Source organism: Caretta caretta, chromosome 7 (genome assembly GCF_965140235.1).
Source record: "Caretta caretta isolate rCarCar2 chromosome 7, rCarCar1.hap1, whole genome shotgun sequence".
NCBI classification, from domain to species: Eukaryota; Metazoa; Chordata; order Testudines; family Cheloniidae; genus Caretta; species Caretta caretta.
Genome location: NC_134212.1, coordinates 82,145,295 through 82,161,298, shown reverse-complemented (window position 1 = coordinate 82,161,298; position 16,004 = coordinate 82,145,295). Strand labels below are relative to the sequence as shown.

General features: G+C 38.4%; 1 protein-coding gene across 2 annotated transcripts in view; it reads right to left on the bottom strand.

The window, feature by feature from the left end:
* TET1 (tet methylcytosine dioxygenase 1) overlaps window positions 1-16,004 on the bottom strand; it is a 114,915-nt gene that overhangs the window by 27,339 nt on the left and 71,572 nt on the right. For both annotated transcript variants that reach the window (XM_075130873.1, XM_075130874.1), the window contains 2 exons: window positions 13,540-13,629; window positions 12,999-13,136 (listed from right to left, as the gene is read on the bottom strand). In XM_075130873.1, the coding sequence (XP_074986974.1) occupies window positions 12,999-13,136; window positions 13,540-13,629 (228 nt within the window). The remainder of the gene's footprint in view (window positions 1-12,998; window positions 13,137-13,539; window positions 13,630-16,004) is intronic.

Here is a 16,004-nt window from a genome sequence, read left to right as displayed (position 1 = left end):
CCATTGTTCTGTAAAAACTTATCTTTTAAAATACTTCACTCCCTTCTTTTCCTCCAGCAGCTGCAAATATTTCAAGCCTCCCTCCTCCGTCCCAAAGTCTCTCAAATAAAGCGGCGAAAAAAACGCACGCACGATGAAATGTTGGTGTTAGTCATTGATCAAGAAGGATTGGAGACAGGAAGCACAAATTTTGACGCCCAGAGTCCTGGGGATAGACCGGTATCCAAAACGAGGTATGGGGGGGGGAGGGTCCTCACCTTGAGGAAGCTAACTATAAAACTAACAGATAAAACTTTTAAACTCCCAAATTTCCAAAAACTATTTACAGATATCTAAATATATTATCACATTAAGGAATAAAGCTGAAGCTTTGGGCACTTGAGGTTCCAACCCAGACCATACAGCGGTGAGAAGGAACTGGAGAGGCGGTTGGTCTGTCCAGCTCTTTATTTCCATGGTCGGAGGCATGAGGTGAGTCAGAGTGTATGTTCAGACCAATGGACACTGCTTTCAATATTTTCTGGCTCTGGGCGCATATGTACACAAGATGGAATACACATAGGGACCAGCAGTCAGAGAAGAATGCATGTCTATTTTCAAAATTAAAAGCCTGGTGCCGGTTCTGGTGGCAAATGTGTACATGCGTGCATTTTTGCACATCAAGAGACAAGTGCCTGAAAAATCAAGCCTTGTATGTTTTTAATATTTATTTTCATCTCCAATGCTGGAATTTTCTCTGGGAATTTCACTTCTTTAAACCATTTTCATTTTTTCAGCTGACCCACTATAGGGCAGGTAGGGACAGGGAAATATTTAGTTTAGCCCAACATTTTGCCAGGCAGGGCCAAATGAAAAAAAGATAAGAGGGAAAAAAATATGGAGGGGAGGAGCTCATCCAAGTGAATTATATGACAAAACCAATACAAAATTCAGCACATGTGGCAGTTTTGTTCAATGAGATCCAGGACTTGCACTGAAAACGTTACAGGCAAGGGTTGAGGTACATTGGCAGAGCTGTGGGTACAGACAGGGTTACTCCACAACACAAAGCATTAAGACTATATAAAATAGAACAGTACATTTATTTACAAAATGAAGAGACGACATTGTGCATGTATGCAGAATGCAGTGCTGGAAAGTTTAACATAGGTAAACTTTCATTCTAAGCACCTCACTTATATACCTGTGCATCTAAAAAGAAGAATCAAATAGCAAGTGGACCAGACTATTCTATGGATTCAAAAATTAGTCCTAGACGGCAGCAGATTATGATCTAAGAATCTTTTAGATGCTCTACCAGTTTGTAGACAAAGTCCTTTCATTAATGGTGGACTCTACAAAAAGTAATCCATTGGAAAACCTTTGGAATGTACTGTTGAGAGCATTCAAAGTAGCTTTTTACATGAATTACTATTAATATTCTATTTCAAACCAATCAAAAGCAGATTGAAAAAGACAAAATGCTATACTATTTTGGATTTTAAGTATGATTTATGTCCTGCTGTACTAAATATTTTTTCCAAAAGACACACTAGTTGGATCATCAAGGATACTTAATAGCCAAATGAGAAAATGCTGGCCAAATTGTTTGTTTTTGATATCCAATAAACTCGAAGATAAAAACCATGAGTTATTTTGGATTTAATAAAGTCTTATTAACAGTTGCATGTTCATATAGAAGCTGTTCAAACCCCTGCTCATTATTGTTACCCTTCTCTGTACCTTTTCCAATTCTAAGATATCTTTTTTGAGATGGGCTGACCAGAACTACATGCAGTATTCAAGGTGTGGAGACACCGTGAATTTCTGCTCTCTTTCTAAGATGCACCCATAAATTGAATGAAATGATTAAACCATTTGAAGAAACATCTGTAGCCAAAGAGTTCTGAATCCTGTAGTTCTTTGATCTGTGTCTTTGGCCACTTGAACTTCTTGAGTTGAATCTGATATAGCCTTTTCCACTACATCATTAGTAAGAACAGATGTTTTGAACTGAAGATGCAGCAAAGTGGGCAAAATGCATTTCTGAATTTGGAAACTAAATTTCCTGTATATTTCTTCTCTATGTAGATAGGGAACAGAATAGATGTCCTTCGGAAACAGAACAGATGCTCATTCTCTCAGATATGCTGCATCATCATTTAACTCTGCAGTGGCCTGCTAAGGTGGTCTCAGCACTTTGACAAGCTATCCATTAAGGTCCACTCAAGTCATAAGAGTGATTCACCAGTTTCACAACTGAATTACTTAGCTTGCTTTACTTTTACTATTTTACAAGATCTACAGTATGTAGTTCTATTGGATTATTACAGCCAGAATAAGTTCACAGTAGGTTATGGAAACAGTTTTGGAAAGCATTTCTGAAGCTCCTCTGCTTTTACAAAATGCAAAAAGCAGCAATTAAAATCCTTCCTTTGAAATGATAATGGTATTCTGAACAAGCAGAAAAAGCATTTGTAGAAAGCATGGGACATTTTCCACAAATAGCTATAATTAGTTATGTGTATCATGTCAGGTCATTTATCCTTGACAACCGTCCAATGTTGCAGTTTGTAATACTGTATAAATTTATTAAACACATTACTGATATTCTCCAGAATGGTAACATACAGTTACCTTTACCCATTCTCAAAAGGCGTTTTAGCTACTGCAAATGTCTGAACTTCCATGCAAAGATGATATGGTAGATTCACAACCAAAAGAAATTCAATGAGCTGTTGGGGATAAATATTCATTCCACACACTAATTCTAGTGCATGTCAGTAGAAAAGTAACCTTCTGATTCTTCTGTAGGAACTACTGATTGACAACATTTACTGAATCTTGCCTACAATATACTTTATATTATCCTGTGAAATTCTCACGCTTTATCTGTAGAAAAGGCTGAAGAAACTGTTAATCAGTTCTCCTAGTAAAATTGGTATTTTATTCAGAAACTGACCCCTTGCCTAAGAAGAAATGTTTAACTTTTAAACTCTGACACTGAGTGACTGCCCCTGTGTGATGGAAATAGTCCAGAGCCCTTACACCAGAACAGGTACTCCCAGCTGAGCAATTAAGAAGGCGGAACCGCACCTGGGCTATACAGGGTCAAAGAGTTAAGTGAGGACAGATCTTGAAGGGGGAACTATGCTGTAGAGCTGTACAGAAAGTCTCCTACCATGGCCCCTACAGAAGGGAGCTGGGCTGGGGCTGGGTCAAAGACCCCAACTGAAAGTTTAGTTTTCCTTTGGGAGAAGGCAAAGAAGGCAGGGCAGGTGAGGCCTTGCACTGTCTAGTTGCTCAGACAACAGGAAGGGAGAGTACCTCAGGGAGCATAAGGTTGGATGGAAGATTTGTTGTTTGTTTGCTTTTTTGCAATTTTGTGTTAATAAAGAAACTAGGCCCCAAGAAGGTCTGTGATTGGATTAGCAAGACTGTCAGGAGTTTTGTTTAAGGAGTCCCGAAGAATGGGAAAACAGAGGGAGGGCACTGCAGAGGCACTCTTGACAGTGAAAGGGGGGTGGTCAGGTGGAGATCACTCTATTATACTTTACTATTGACATTCGTTTTGTTTTCACAATGAAGTCTGTACTGAGGACCTCCAATAAGCAACTCACTGACGTAACCATATAAAAAGGTATCCTTGAAGTTTCTAGCACTATAAATTCTACCTTTATTTACAGGCCATCTCCAGCAAACAACAAATTGTTGCAGGTCCACTGAGTAGGTGCTTATAATGAATTTTTAACTGCTGGTTTCTGTACAGAAAAAGCTGATGGTAAGCTAAAAAGAAGCCAAACTCAATATGAAAGATTTGTACAGGACACTTAGGTTTAGCAAGGCAGATAGCTGTCCTACCAAAGTGTTTTCAAAATGAATTAATACTAGTATTAGATTTAGTAGTACTGGATGTTTGTGTGGAACTTTTGCTGGACTTCATCAGGTGCGTTAACAGAGATTTAGTGCTTCTGATTAATCTAATTACTTGCAGTGATATGATAGCAGATGGAATTTTACTGCTACTAACACACATTAACTTGACTGTCTTTGAATGCGGATGGTTCTCTGTATTAATTATTATTATTAATTTGTATTGCAGTAGCACCGTGAGGCCCCAACAAAATCACGCCTCCATTCTGCTAGACACAGAGTAAAGGACAGTCCTTGCCTTAGAGAGCAGAGCTGACGGTCTAAATCTAGTTTATGGATTTGCATGTGAAAAGAATAATGAATTTTAAGTTGCATTGTTTAAAATTTTTATTTTTCGCTGTGGACTGTGTGTTTTTATAGAAGAACTTTCACGCTTTTTGGTTTTAATTTCATGTTTATGTCCTCATAGTCTAGAATGGAAAACATTAGATACTAGGTTCTAATGATTAATCGCAAACAGTAAATCAGATTTAGAGAAACATGTCTTCAGTAAAGCATCATGCTGATACAGATAAAAAATAATAATAATTAACATTGTGGAACGTTATCTTTGCCATACATTTTGCATACAATACCAAAAACCAAACCTCTGGAGAATAAACATCATGAAGTCAAAGGACATTTCTCACTTCCTTATGACCATTTTTCTTACATAGTAAAAGTATCTGTGTCCAGTAGAGTATTGTTGTTATGTTTGTAGCACGAATGGGTTTTTTATTCTCTTCTGCTGACTCTTTAACATGTTTACCATGCAAAGCTGTGCAAGTCAGCTCTGCTTTTGCAAGTGTGTTTACAGGAAATTCCAGGAAGCTCTGGCAGTTACACTTGAACATGACGGTGGAAAGACCTACTTACAGCATTGAACTAATGGAGGGTCATCATCAAGACCAAATATAGAGGTATTTTTAAACAATTTTTTTTTCTTGTTAAAAGACTGACTGGTCTTTTTAATTCAGATAAGGCTCTCATTTTAAAACAGCTGTCATTGACACCAGCTTTGCTTTAAACATGAACTAAAAATAAAGCCTGAAAACACCTTCTATTTGTGTCACATGAGCACAATCTCACCTTCAAACTACCCCTTCTCCTCTTTCAGGTTCCTCAAGAGATATAACTGCTGTCTCAAGCTTTACTTCGATGCTTCAGCTCATGTTCTATGGAAGTCCTGGAGCATGGATTTGGTTCTCAGGGGCTCAGACTAGTCCATTTGCCCTCATCCCTTTCTTTTAAATTATTTAATATAGTTCTTCAAAGTTTCTTGTTTAATAATAAACTTTGAGAAAACACACATTAAAACAGGAATTTACTTAAATCCCTGTGCAGCAGCTCGATGATAGCTAGGACCCTACAACATGTTGAGGCGACATCACTAGACATCTTTAAGAAGGATTGCTGGGAGATAGCACCAGTAAGTCTTGCAAAAATTAGTTCACTAAGGTACAACCTTCTGCCCAAGCAGACCACCAGCTGGAAGGGTGCTTAACACACATCTCCACTAATCGAACACCATGAAACAGTTTGTGAAGCAAAGAGAGAATTTTGCAGAGATTTACTCTTAGAGCAATGTCTTCCAGAGGTGAACAGAGTAATGATCATGCAGCCCTGTCAATAGTGCTTTCTGTCTCTAAAGAAAACTCAGTTAATTCCCTCGTAGTCAACCAAAGCTAGTGGATAACTGTCATAGTCTTATTGGTCCACAACACACAAAGTAGAGCAACTTCAGTTACTTTGTATGTATTTGCCTACCAATTCTCCTTCAGCCCAAATGCACAAATTTTCTTGAGGGACTGTGGCATGAATCAGCAGTAATCATCCCTCCCTTTATATATCCTATTCTATAGCACTCCTGAAGAGCTAGAACTTGCTGTTGATGCATTTGTACATATTTGAAATATTGTTCATATTTATTCAGTTTGAACATGTTTCTACCAAATCCCTGTCCTAATAACTGCTTGATTTCCAACACCTTGTCCTCTATTGGCTATCATGTTGTATACAATATGGTTTTGGATTACAGAAAAGGCACTCATATGAGGAAAAAATAACTGCCTGGAGTTAATTTCTGGTCCTTACAATTTTCATTTCCCTTGTGACCAAGTCACCAAGTTTTACAGTGCTAAATAAAAGCATATTGGCAAACTATAGAAAATCAGGGGTTCTCAATCTTTCTCTTTCTGAGGCCTCCCTAACATGCTATAAAACTTCAGGGACCACTGAGGGGAAGAGGTGAGGGGGGACTCAGGACTTCAGCCATGAGGGAGGCAGCTTGGGGCTCTAGGCTTCAGGGGCCGGGTAGTGGGGGAGGGGAGCTCTGGGCTTCTGCCCGACAGAAGCTTCTGCACCGTGGGGAGCTTGTGGCTTCTGCCCCATGGGGCACTGAGGCTTGGAGCTTCTGCCACACGGGGTGGGAGAGTGTGTGTGTGCATTGTAGCTTCAGCTCTGCGCAGTGGAGGGGCTCAGAGCTTCCTCCTTGCTGGGTGGCAGGGCTCTGGCCTTCAGCCACAGGGGGTGGGGCTTGAGGCTTCCACCCCACAGGGTGCCTAGCTTTCTGCTCTGGGCCCCAGCTAGTCTAATGCCGGCCCTGCTTCGGGCCACAGAACCCTGATTGAGAACCACTATAACAAATATCAGCCATTTATCAGCCATTAACCAGATTAACTATCAACCCAAATTTTTCAAAAGTGCACACAACAGTTAATGCTTGCATGAAAGTCAGGGTAGTGTGTATGAAAATCTACAATTTACATATGTAGATTGGATAGTGGCGCTATCCAAGTTGAGCACATGCTCTTTAGTTGGATGCATTTTGAAAATGTGGGCCCTGATCTTTAAAAACTACTGCACTTGTACCATATGAGGTAGTTAGGATGGGGCTGATCCCTACACATTTCCAGTTTTAATAATAAAGCACATCCAGTCTTATAATTCAGTTCTTCTTAGGATATCCATTTGTGGCCAACTGATACTTGTGAATTGCCTGTGCCCACTAAGACTGAATGAACATCTGTAACTGCCACAAGTACCACACAACACAAGCAATATTTCCTTAGGAACAAAGGTCAACAAGGGTTTTTTTTTTTGTTTACAGTGGTTGCAGTATATTTCTGGCCCCACTATATACATGCCCAGTAAAGCAATGTTAATTTAAATATTTTGATAGTCCTTATCCTCAGGGCTTTAACTGTTTTTCATTCTGCACAAATCTATTAGTTTTACTTGGTGCTGTAGGGGGTGTGGTAGCCAAACACAATTCTGAGCACCTTTGGTAGCTACAATATAGGCATGTACGTGGTTTGCAGGGTAACTGGCCATAGCTACTTTATGTTCCAAAACTGCAGGTAGTATCAAATAGTTGTTCCATATCATAGGTTCCGCTACTTCAATTAGTCTTTGTCTCTGACTTAAGAAACTAATATTAAAAAAACTTAACCAGTTAAATAAATCTAGTCTCACCTGATCTCCCTCTTGCTTTTTTAAATGACTTGGTTGAGATGACTCCTCTAGCACTTGACAATATGCTCATAGTGATTCCACTAAGATCTGATAAAAAGAGTTTCCTGTAAAGCCATTAATAACACAGGCTTCTCTTACTTCCTCTGCAATCCTAGGTGGTATTTGGCCAGTACTATGCAATGGCTAGCCTTTCAAAAGCCCTCAGTATCAGCCTCCTATAATGGTGACATTTCTTGGTTCTTTCCAACAACTACACCAGAGGTCAAGATTAGTGGACGAAGGTAATGTGACTTTAGGTGGAGCTAGATCTTCAGATCTTAAGGTTGCAGCTGGTGGTAAATATGCAGTGTCCCAATCAATTTAAACCATCTCTTTATTCTGATCTTCTCTCTTCTTACCTCATTCTAGAATCCTCGGGATGGAAAAATCCTATTAGATCATCTAGTTCCTCCTTCTGCTAATGCAGGGATGTTCCCTACAGAACATCTAAATACAAGTTGCCTTGCCCAAGTTTTAATAATTCCAATGATGGGTATTCCAGCACTTTCCTTTATTCAAATTATTCAAAAAATTTCCAAAGGTCGTGCTTAAATTTTCCATTGCTGAATGTTAATTATTATTCCCCACTTAAAGCAAACCTGGACAATTCTGCATTCCTTAACAGTAACATACTTCAAATTTGTAGATAGATTATAAAGAAGGGAAGATATATTTATCTCTACAACACTTAAAATTCTCCTGATCGTCATAGGACAATTCCTCCTTCCCCTTAACCATCTTTGTTTCCCTTCTCTGCATCTTCCCTAGTTTGTCAATCTCAGAGCAAGTCTTCACTACCCGATGAATCGGCAGGTTGTGATCGATCTATTGGGGACTGATTTATCATGTCTCATCTAGACATGATAAATCGATCCCCAAACGCACTCCCTGTTGACTCCGGAACTCCAGCTCGTGAGAGGTGGAAGTGGAGTTGATGGGGGAGCGGCAGCGGTCAACTCACTGCTGTCCTCACGCCCAGGTAAGTTGACCTAAAATACGTCGACTTCAGCTACGCTATTCGCATAGCTGAAGTTGCGTACCTTAGGTCGACTCCCCCCACCCGTGTACACCAGGGCTCATTTGAAATACTGGTAGAACAGTGAAAAATGTGCATGGTACTCCAAATTAAGTAACACTTAGGCTATATAAAAACAGGTTTCAGAGTAGCAGCCGTGTTAGTCTATATTCGCAAAAAGAACAGGAGTACTTGTGGCACCTTAGAGACTAACAAATTTATTTTAGCATAAGCTTACAGATCACTTCATTGGATGCATGTCAAGGTTCCTTCCCCACTCCGAACGCTAGGGTACAGATGTGGGGACCTGCATGAAAACCTCCTAAGCTTACTTTTACCAGCTTAGGTTAAAACTTCCCCAAGGTACAAACTATTTTACCCTTTGCCCTTGGACTTTCGCTGCCACCACCAAACATCTAACACCAGTATTATTATTATTATTAGGAAAGAGCCCGTTTGGAAACGTCTTTCCCCCAAAAATCCTCCCTTACCTTTACACCCCCTTTCCTGGGGAATGCTTGATAAAAATCCTCACCAATTTGCATAGGTGACCACAGACCCAAACCCTTGATCTTAAGAACAATGAAAAAGCATTCAGTTTCTTAAAAGAAGAATTTTAATAGAAGAAAAAGTAAAAAGAATCACCTCTGTAAAATCAGGATGGTAAATACCTTACAGGGTAATTAGATTCAAAACATAGAGAATCCCTCTAGGCAAAACCTAAAGTTACAAAAAGACACAAAAACAGGAATATCCATTCCATTCAGCACAGCTTATTTTCTCAGCCATTTAAACAAACAGAATCTAACGCATATCTAGCTAGATTACTTACTAAGTTCTAAGACTTCATTCCTGTTCTGTCCCCGGCAAAAGCATCACACAGGCCACTGAATGCATCCGATGAAGTGAGCTGTAGCTCACGAAAGCTTATGCTCAAATAAATTTGTTAGTCTCTAAGTTGCTATATAAAGAGGAATTATTGCCTTCTTAACCTGTGATATTATACATTTGCATGCATGGCATCTCCCTTACATGCAATAGCTTTGGTTCAGAATATTATTGCAAAAAACAAAAGTTTACTGCATTTTTCCCAACCTGAACCTCATTTTATGAATCTCTGCCATTTTTCTAATCTCTCTAGTTTGATATTTGGAGTGCGATTCTCTTCTTGCACCGGATTCACAAAAGTGTAATTTTGTTAACTTCAAATCACCGACTTATGGTTTACACTGTGTGCATGTGTGTAACAGAGAGGCGAATCAGGCCCTGGATTTGTACTTTATATCCTTTCAGTATCTGCAGAGGATTCAGAGCCAGGAGAAGTTACATCTTAGTTTAATTTATTTGTTTTGCTTCCTCTTTCAGATTATTGATAAAACTACTAAAATAAAATAAAACTCCTATGTTAACACTTGGTAAATCCAAACTGATTTCAGTGCCATTTATAATTATTCTTTCCCCATCAGCCATTTTTCAGGCTTTTTAAAAAGTACTGATGCTTATGTTTATTTGAATTTAATTTTTTGTAATAAACGTATTAAGGCAGGGCTTCTAATGCTTCAAGGGGTCCTAATATGTCTCACTCACTGTATGAGCTTCATTGTACCATATTAGAATTCTACATAGATCACAAAAAGTGATCAGACTTAAATGGCATGATTTATTCTTCATGAACCTCCATGCTGCTTATTGTTCATGAACCAGAGTGATGTGGCATGATTTGTGCTAGTAAAGAAGAAATATGTAGGCACCCTGTGCTGCTGTGAGAGTGAGAAAGTGCACTCTTGCCAAGCAGTGAAGACAGTGTGAAGAGAAGCTGAATGGGCAAATTGAAAGGTGCCATCATCTCTTCTCTTCTCACCAACTTCATTCAAAGCTAGGGAATGCTTCTGCAGTAGGGTCTGAAGTATGGCAGTTTCCTCACAGCCATTGACCCTCTCTGTGCAAGTATCTTTTGCTACTCTACCAACCCTCTCTTTCCTATTGAGAAAGGCCAAAAGGAAGCAGACCGTGGACCACAAAGTCACTTTCCTCCCTTTACTTTTTCCACAGCCAGTGCCACAGACTGAATGGTATGAGTAGTCACATATAATTGTAGTTAGTCTCCCCACTCATCCTACCCTTCCCCCACTGTCAGAGGCACTGTCCAATAGTGAACATGAACGACTAGGATAGCTACTACTGCACTGGCCATGCTTTCTTTAGTTACTTTTGAGCCATTCTTTGTAAAATCTGCTGGGCCAAATGAATCCCTTGTGTAAATCCACTGATTTCAATGGATTTACACAGGCATGAAATTGACCCATTTCAGCTAATCCTTTGAAGCAACATAAATACTTGAGACAAATTCAGATTGACACCTTTAATTCTTATACGTCTGTCCTCATGCCATTCAATTGCAATCATGGCTTCCACCTCACTAGGGAACACTGTACCTTAACACCATTGTTGTCAGGTACCTGAATCATCCTAAGAAGACTGTTAAAAAGATAACAAAAGAGTCTGATGGAATGAAAATGGATGCTATATTTATTGAGCAAAAAAGGTGCTTTCGTAAAGATAAAGTACATCCAGTATTTCCAAATACACATACCCTTGTAGTACATACCCTTGTAGAATTTCTAAGTATTTTTACACCACTACAGAGCAAACAGGAAATATTCACAGCTGCACACTGGTTAGCTTTTCCACATAAATATAGTTTTAATACCTTCAGTTTTTTGCTCAAAAGTGGTCTCCACAGAATCAATTCCCATAAAATAAACTAGATTTAAATTGCTCTAGCTAAAGATGAAGTTAATAAAGAATATGATTACACAACTAATTTGATTTGGAAAAATTCACAAAACATACAACAAAGAAATACAGAAGCATCCCTAATGAACATTTCCTGGTGCTGAAGTAACACCAATGACTCTAGATAAATAAATGTATATTCAGTTGATCCCAATATGTTCTTTAAAGGGAACCTATATTAATTTAAGATCATCTAAGAAATTCCTACTCTGATACACTGTATTTTCCAACATCATCATCATTTCTCTTTTCATGATCCACTCCTAAAATAGGTGGTAGTAGACATAAGTTCCATGTAATTATATCTTTTAGGAAGAATAATATTGTATGTACCAAAATAATCTTATTTGAGATATAACCAAGTTATATTAGCATACAAATATCAAATATACAGTTTATTCTCCAAAGGCAATACACATTTTCAAATTCTGAATTCTAAAATCTTCCCTCTGAATTTCTACACTGAGGAAGTTCTAGTTCAAGACATTTACACTGTATTAATAACATATTGGTTTTACACTATTCTGTAAGATATATTTTGTGAATTATTTTATAAGCTATTTCATAATCTTATCTGAGGCATTCACTATTAGCAAAACACTACAAGTCAATTCAGGATTGCTATTCATGGATAGCCTTTAAAGACACTTACAGACTTAAAGCCAGAGACCCCTATCCAACAAAGCACATAAGCACATGATTAACAGTAAGCATGTGAGTAGTTCCAGTTAAGTGAATGGGACTACTCACACGCTTAATGTTGGGCACATGCTCAAGTACTGTGCAGGATTGGGCTATCTTTCTTAAACTACAGGAATATATTACATTAAATTTTAATTTTCCAGTTTTTGAAGAAGACACTAACCCTAATTAAGGCAGAGATTTTACATATACTTTTAAATACAGAGATTATGCTTGAATGCGATTTCCAATGACATTCACAAAAGCATCCTAACTATGCAGGAAGTGCTTGTAATTAAAGCTCAAACTGCTAAAAAAAAACATGTACAGAAGCATTCTTGGATTTATTTTGTTTTGAGCTTATCTGTCTTCTGGCCTCACTTTCTAAAGGTTATTTAATAGAAATGGTGTTCCTTGCTTCACCTTTTTCCACTAATCATACAATGAACACTTATGGTATCAACCACATACCACAGAATGACAACTAGATTCCTTCCACACTGGGACTGTGGGAGACTATTCCCCTTAATTAATACCAGAAAGACTTTTAAAAATAACTCCAGCACATGCTCCATGATATTACCTGGTCTATGTTCCTACCAATAGCTACACCAGCCTAGAGCCTGTCAGGCACTATGGAGATAAGGAAGGAGAGGTTGGTGAATGTGAAAACTGGAAGTGATAAAATGTGACAGATAATAAGCTCATTTACATAAGATCTTCTTCTGCAGGAGTTTTATGCAATTCTTGGCTGCAGTGTATGTTTCTTTTATTTTACTTCAGACATCAAACCTTTACTGTGAATACGTTATCTGTCCTGAGGTAGACTGAGCACGCAGGACTTGTATATCTGAGATAGCGGTAAGTATTTTATCCTAGATTGCACCCTGGCTTTTCTTATTCTTCAGAATAATAAGGTGAATAATAATAAGCTTTCTGCAGGCTAAGAATAAACACACCGAACTCCTGTGGATATTTATACGAAAAAACACTCGTAATATTTTAGCACCTTAAATGCTTTATGCAAATGTATCGCTAAATGAAGCAGCATTTAAAAATCACAACAGAAAACAGCACAAATGAGAAAATGATATATACATACCACAGTGCTTCCATTGTGCATATTGTGTGTGTCCTTATGTGCGTGGGCGCAGAAATCTATACAAGCTGTAACACCAGAGAAAGGCCTACCATCCTGGGATCCAAGCCGACAGTCTGGGCCCATGTGTTCATTTTCCACCTAAAAATAAAATAACTAGGTTTATTTTGAGATGGCACTGGGAAACTTCAGATTCATGGGACACACTAGCACTGATTGTTAACTAAATAAAGGTAATCAGGTAAACTGCTTTATCAGAAATTAAATACTTTGTTGTGCAACCTGTAATTAACATGTGACATTCAGTTTAAGACATTACTGAGAAACAGCTGAGCCAGATTTAAAGAATTATTCGACTCCTATAAATAGTAAAAACTCTGTAGTTACAAAATAATTTACAAGGGTTATTAATCTTCAGGGCATAATCTGAACAGCAGCTGGGGTCAGGAAGACATTTTTTTCCAAGACACAGCACGACAAAATTGAGGTCACTTATCAAGAGTTTAAAGCCTGAAATTCCACTGCCTGAATCTCACAGACCTACCTGGTTCTGAAAAGCATCAGGAGCAAGTTTCTTATAAAGTGGAGCCACATCAGTAGCTAAAGTTTGCAAATTATTTTCAAGATGTTCTTCCTACAGACAAAAATATTTACAGAGTTATAATTTACTTGGAACATTTAGCTCAGTTTGGAGAGGTAGGGACACAAACCATCAAAGTCAGGAAATTCAAACTTAACATGGTTTCAATTTTATATTTTATTTATTTTACTTCTGTTTCTTGTGGTTAAAATAAACCTGCTGTCTGCCATAGCAAAGTGTCAAAACACTGTAAATTAAAATATTCAAACAAATAATAGGGTAGTATACAATTCATGTTTGCTAGTGGATAGGGGACACTAATTCATTACCAGTACACAAGGGGTTAACTTTAGTTTCGTTTCCCCCTTCACTTGCACAGGTAGTCTGGGAAGAGCAATAAACCAGACATTCCAGAGACAGAAGGGCGTTAATGCCTGTGGGAATGCTAGCACACCCATGGGAGAACCCCATCTCCGGGAATCTTTTTATTATGTTTTTGCTTGTGGAAACTCCTTTTGATTTCAATTGGTAAAAGATCTGCTCCACCTGAAAAATCCTACTCATTACTGCTGCTTTATATCGGCAGAGTCATGCCACCAGTTTAGTACATCATCTTCAACTCCTGTTTGGGAGATAGCTCCTTCCACTGCACCACAGCTCTTGATTGTTATATCTGATAATGACTGCCTAGCGAGGTATGCAGGGGTCTCAATTAGGGCAGGGACTGAGGATGTTTCTAATAGAGGGACAGGACTCTTTTCCTCATAGAAACAGCGATACAAAAATTGGATAAACTAGATGCCTTTCCATGAGAGGGTAATATTTAAGCCCTATTACTTGTCCCAAAATGTGTGTGTTTTCCCTGAAGACTGGCCATCCCAAGAAAATCGGCAAGTGGCTGGGGAAAATCAAAGAAGGCAGATGGAATAGGGTGACACGTGCCCTATTATTTTTTTAAACGTGAAGACCAGAGTTTTGCACATAATTCCAACTGCAGCCTTACAAACACATTACAAAGCAGCAAAGCATTATAACTTATGTTCTGCATGAGATTTTTCCTCCGGAGCGTGCACATGTAGCTACATACACACATGCAGGTTTCAGTCTTGAATTAGATTTACATAATGGCATCACACTGTGAATTCATACAATAATCAATTTATTATCTACAGCTAACCCATGTTTCTTCTCGACTGTATTCTAGGCAACAGACCGTTAGTTTAAATCTATACTATATGCTATTCTTACCTAAATGTATTATCATACACTTCTTTACATTAAACCTCATCTGACTCCGTCCAGTGCCTCAAATGATCAAAGGATCCAAATCTCTCTGTACATTGAATCTATCTTCTTCTTTATTTGCTATACCTCCTAGTTTTATGTCATCTGCAAAATGATCAATATCCAACATTTAGCTAAGACGAAGAAATACCTACTTGTTAGAATTAGTGACAAACCCAAATGAAGGAATAAAGGCTTTGTGATGACTTTCCCCTGATTTTTTTCCTGTATTTTTTTTTTAAATTGGAATTGGAACTCATTATCTGTGAGTGGAAAGGTGAAAAATGCAGGACTTATAGGAAATATTTAGCTTCAGTGGTATACAGAAGATTTGGGTTTTTCAAGGCTGACTTTTGAGAAGGAATGAATGTCAAAACTGCACAAAAAAGCATGAAAACACCCTTATTGTCTGAACCTGAACAAGTTGGGTGTTTGGGCTCTCTGCCAGCAGTGGGTGGGACAGGATAGTAGGAAAGGTTCACTGACGAAATAATATACCAAGTATATGTTGAATCCACTTAACTAAGAATAACGGACACTTGCATATGATGTGTTTAAACAATATGTATTTTCAAGCATATCAGGTTATCTGGTCAGGGTGCAAACAATCTTTTCCCTCAGCCCTCCAGAGAGAAGTGAGGCTAGAGACAGCTAAGATCAGAAAAAAAGAGATCTTGAGGTTATTTTTACGTTCTCTCATGCTGGGTGAGCAAGCATGTCGCTGCATAAGACAGGAGTCGGCTGTCATTTTTAGGAGCGTAAGCTTAATGGTCTTCACCATTCGTTGTAAAAAGCTTTCCAACAGCATAAACAAATCCACTAGACACTTTTTAGTAGTGTACTCTGTATAATCAGTTTTTATGTTTCCTTTGCTACACAAGCTGTCCCTCATCAGTCATGTTCACATGCAATAATTAAACAATTATTTAACTGCATCATGTTTAAGGACATATATTCTCTCAGGGTCTCACGGATGCATGGTACCCAGAAGAAAACTAGTCCATTATACATGATAGACAGGAGAACCAGTCCATCAGCTGGGCAGACAGCAGGGTGAAAGGGGCACAACCCAGGGATGCCATTTATTTATTCTAACACAAGATAGGGAGACTGTATTACGGGAATGCAATCTTCAGGTGTCCAAC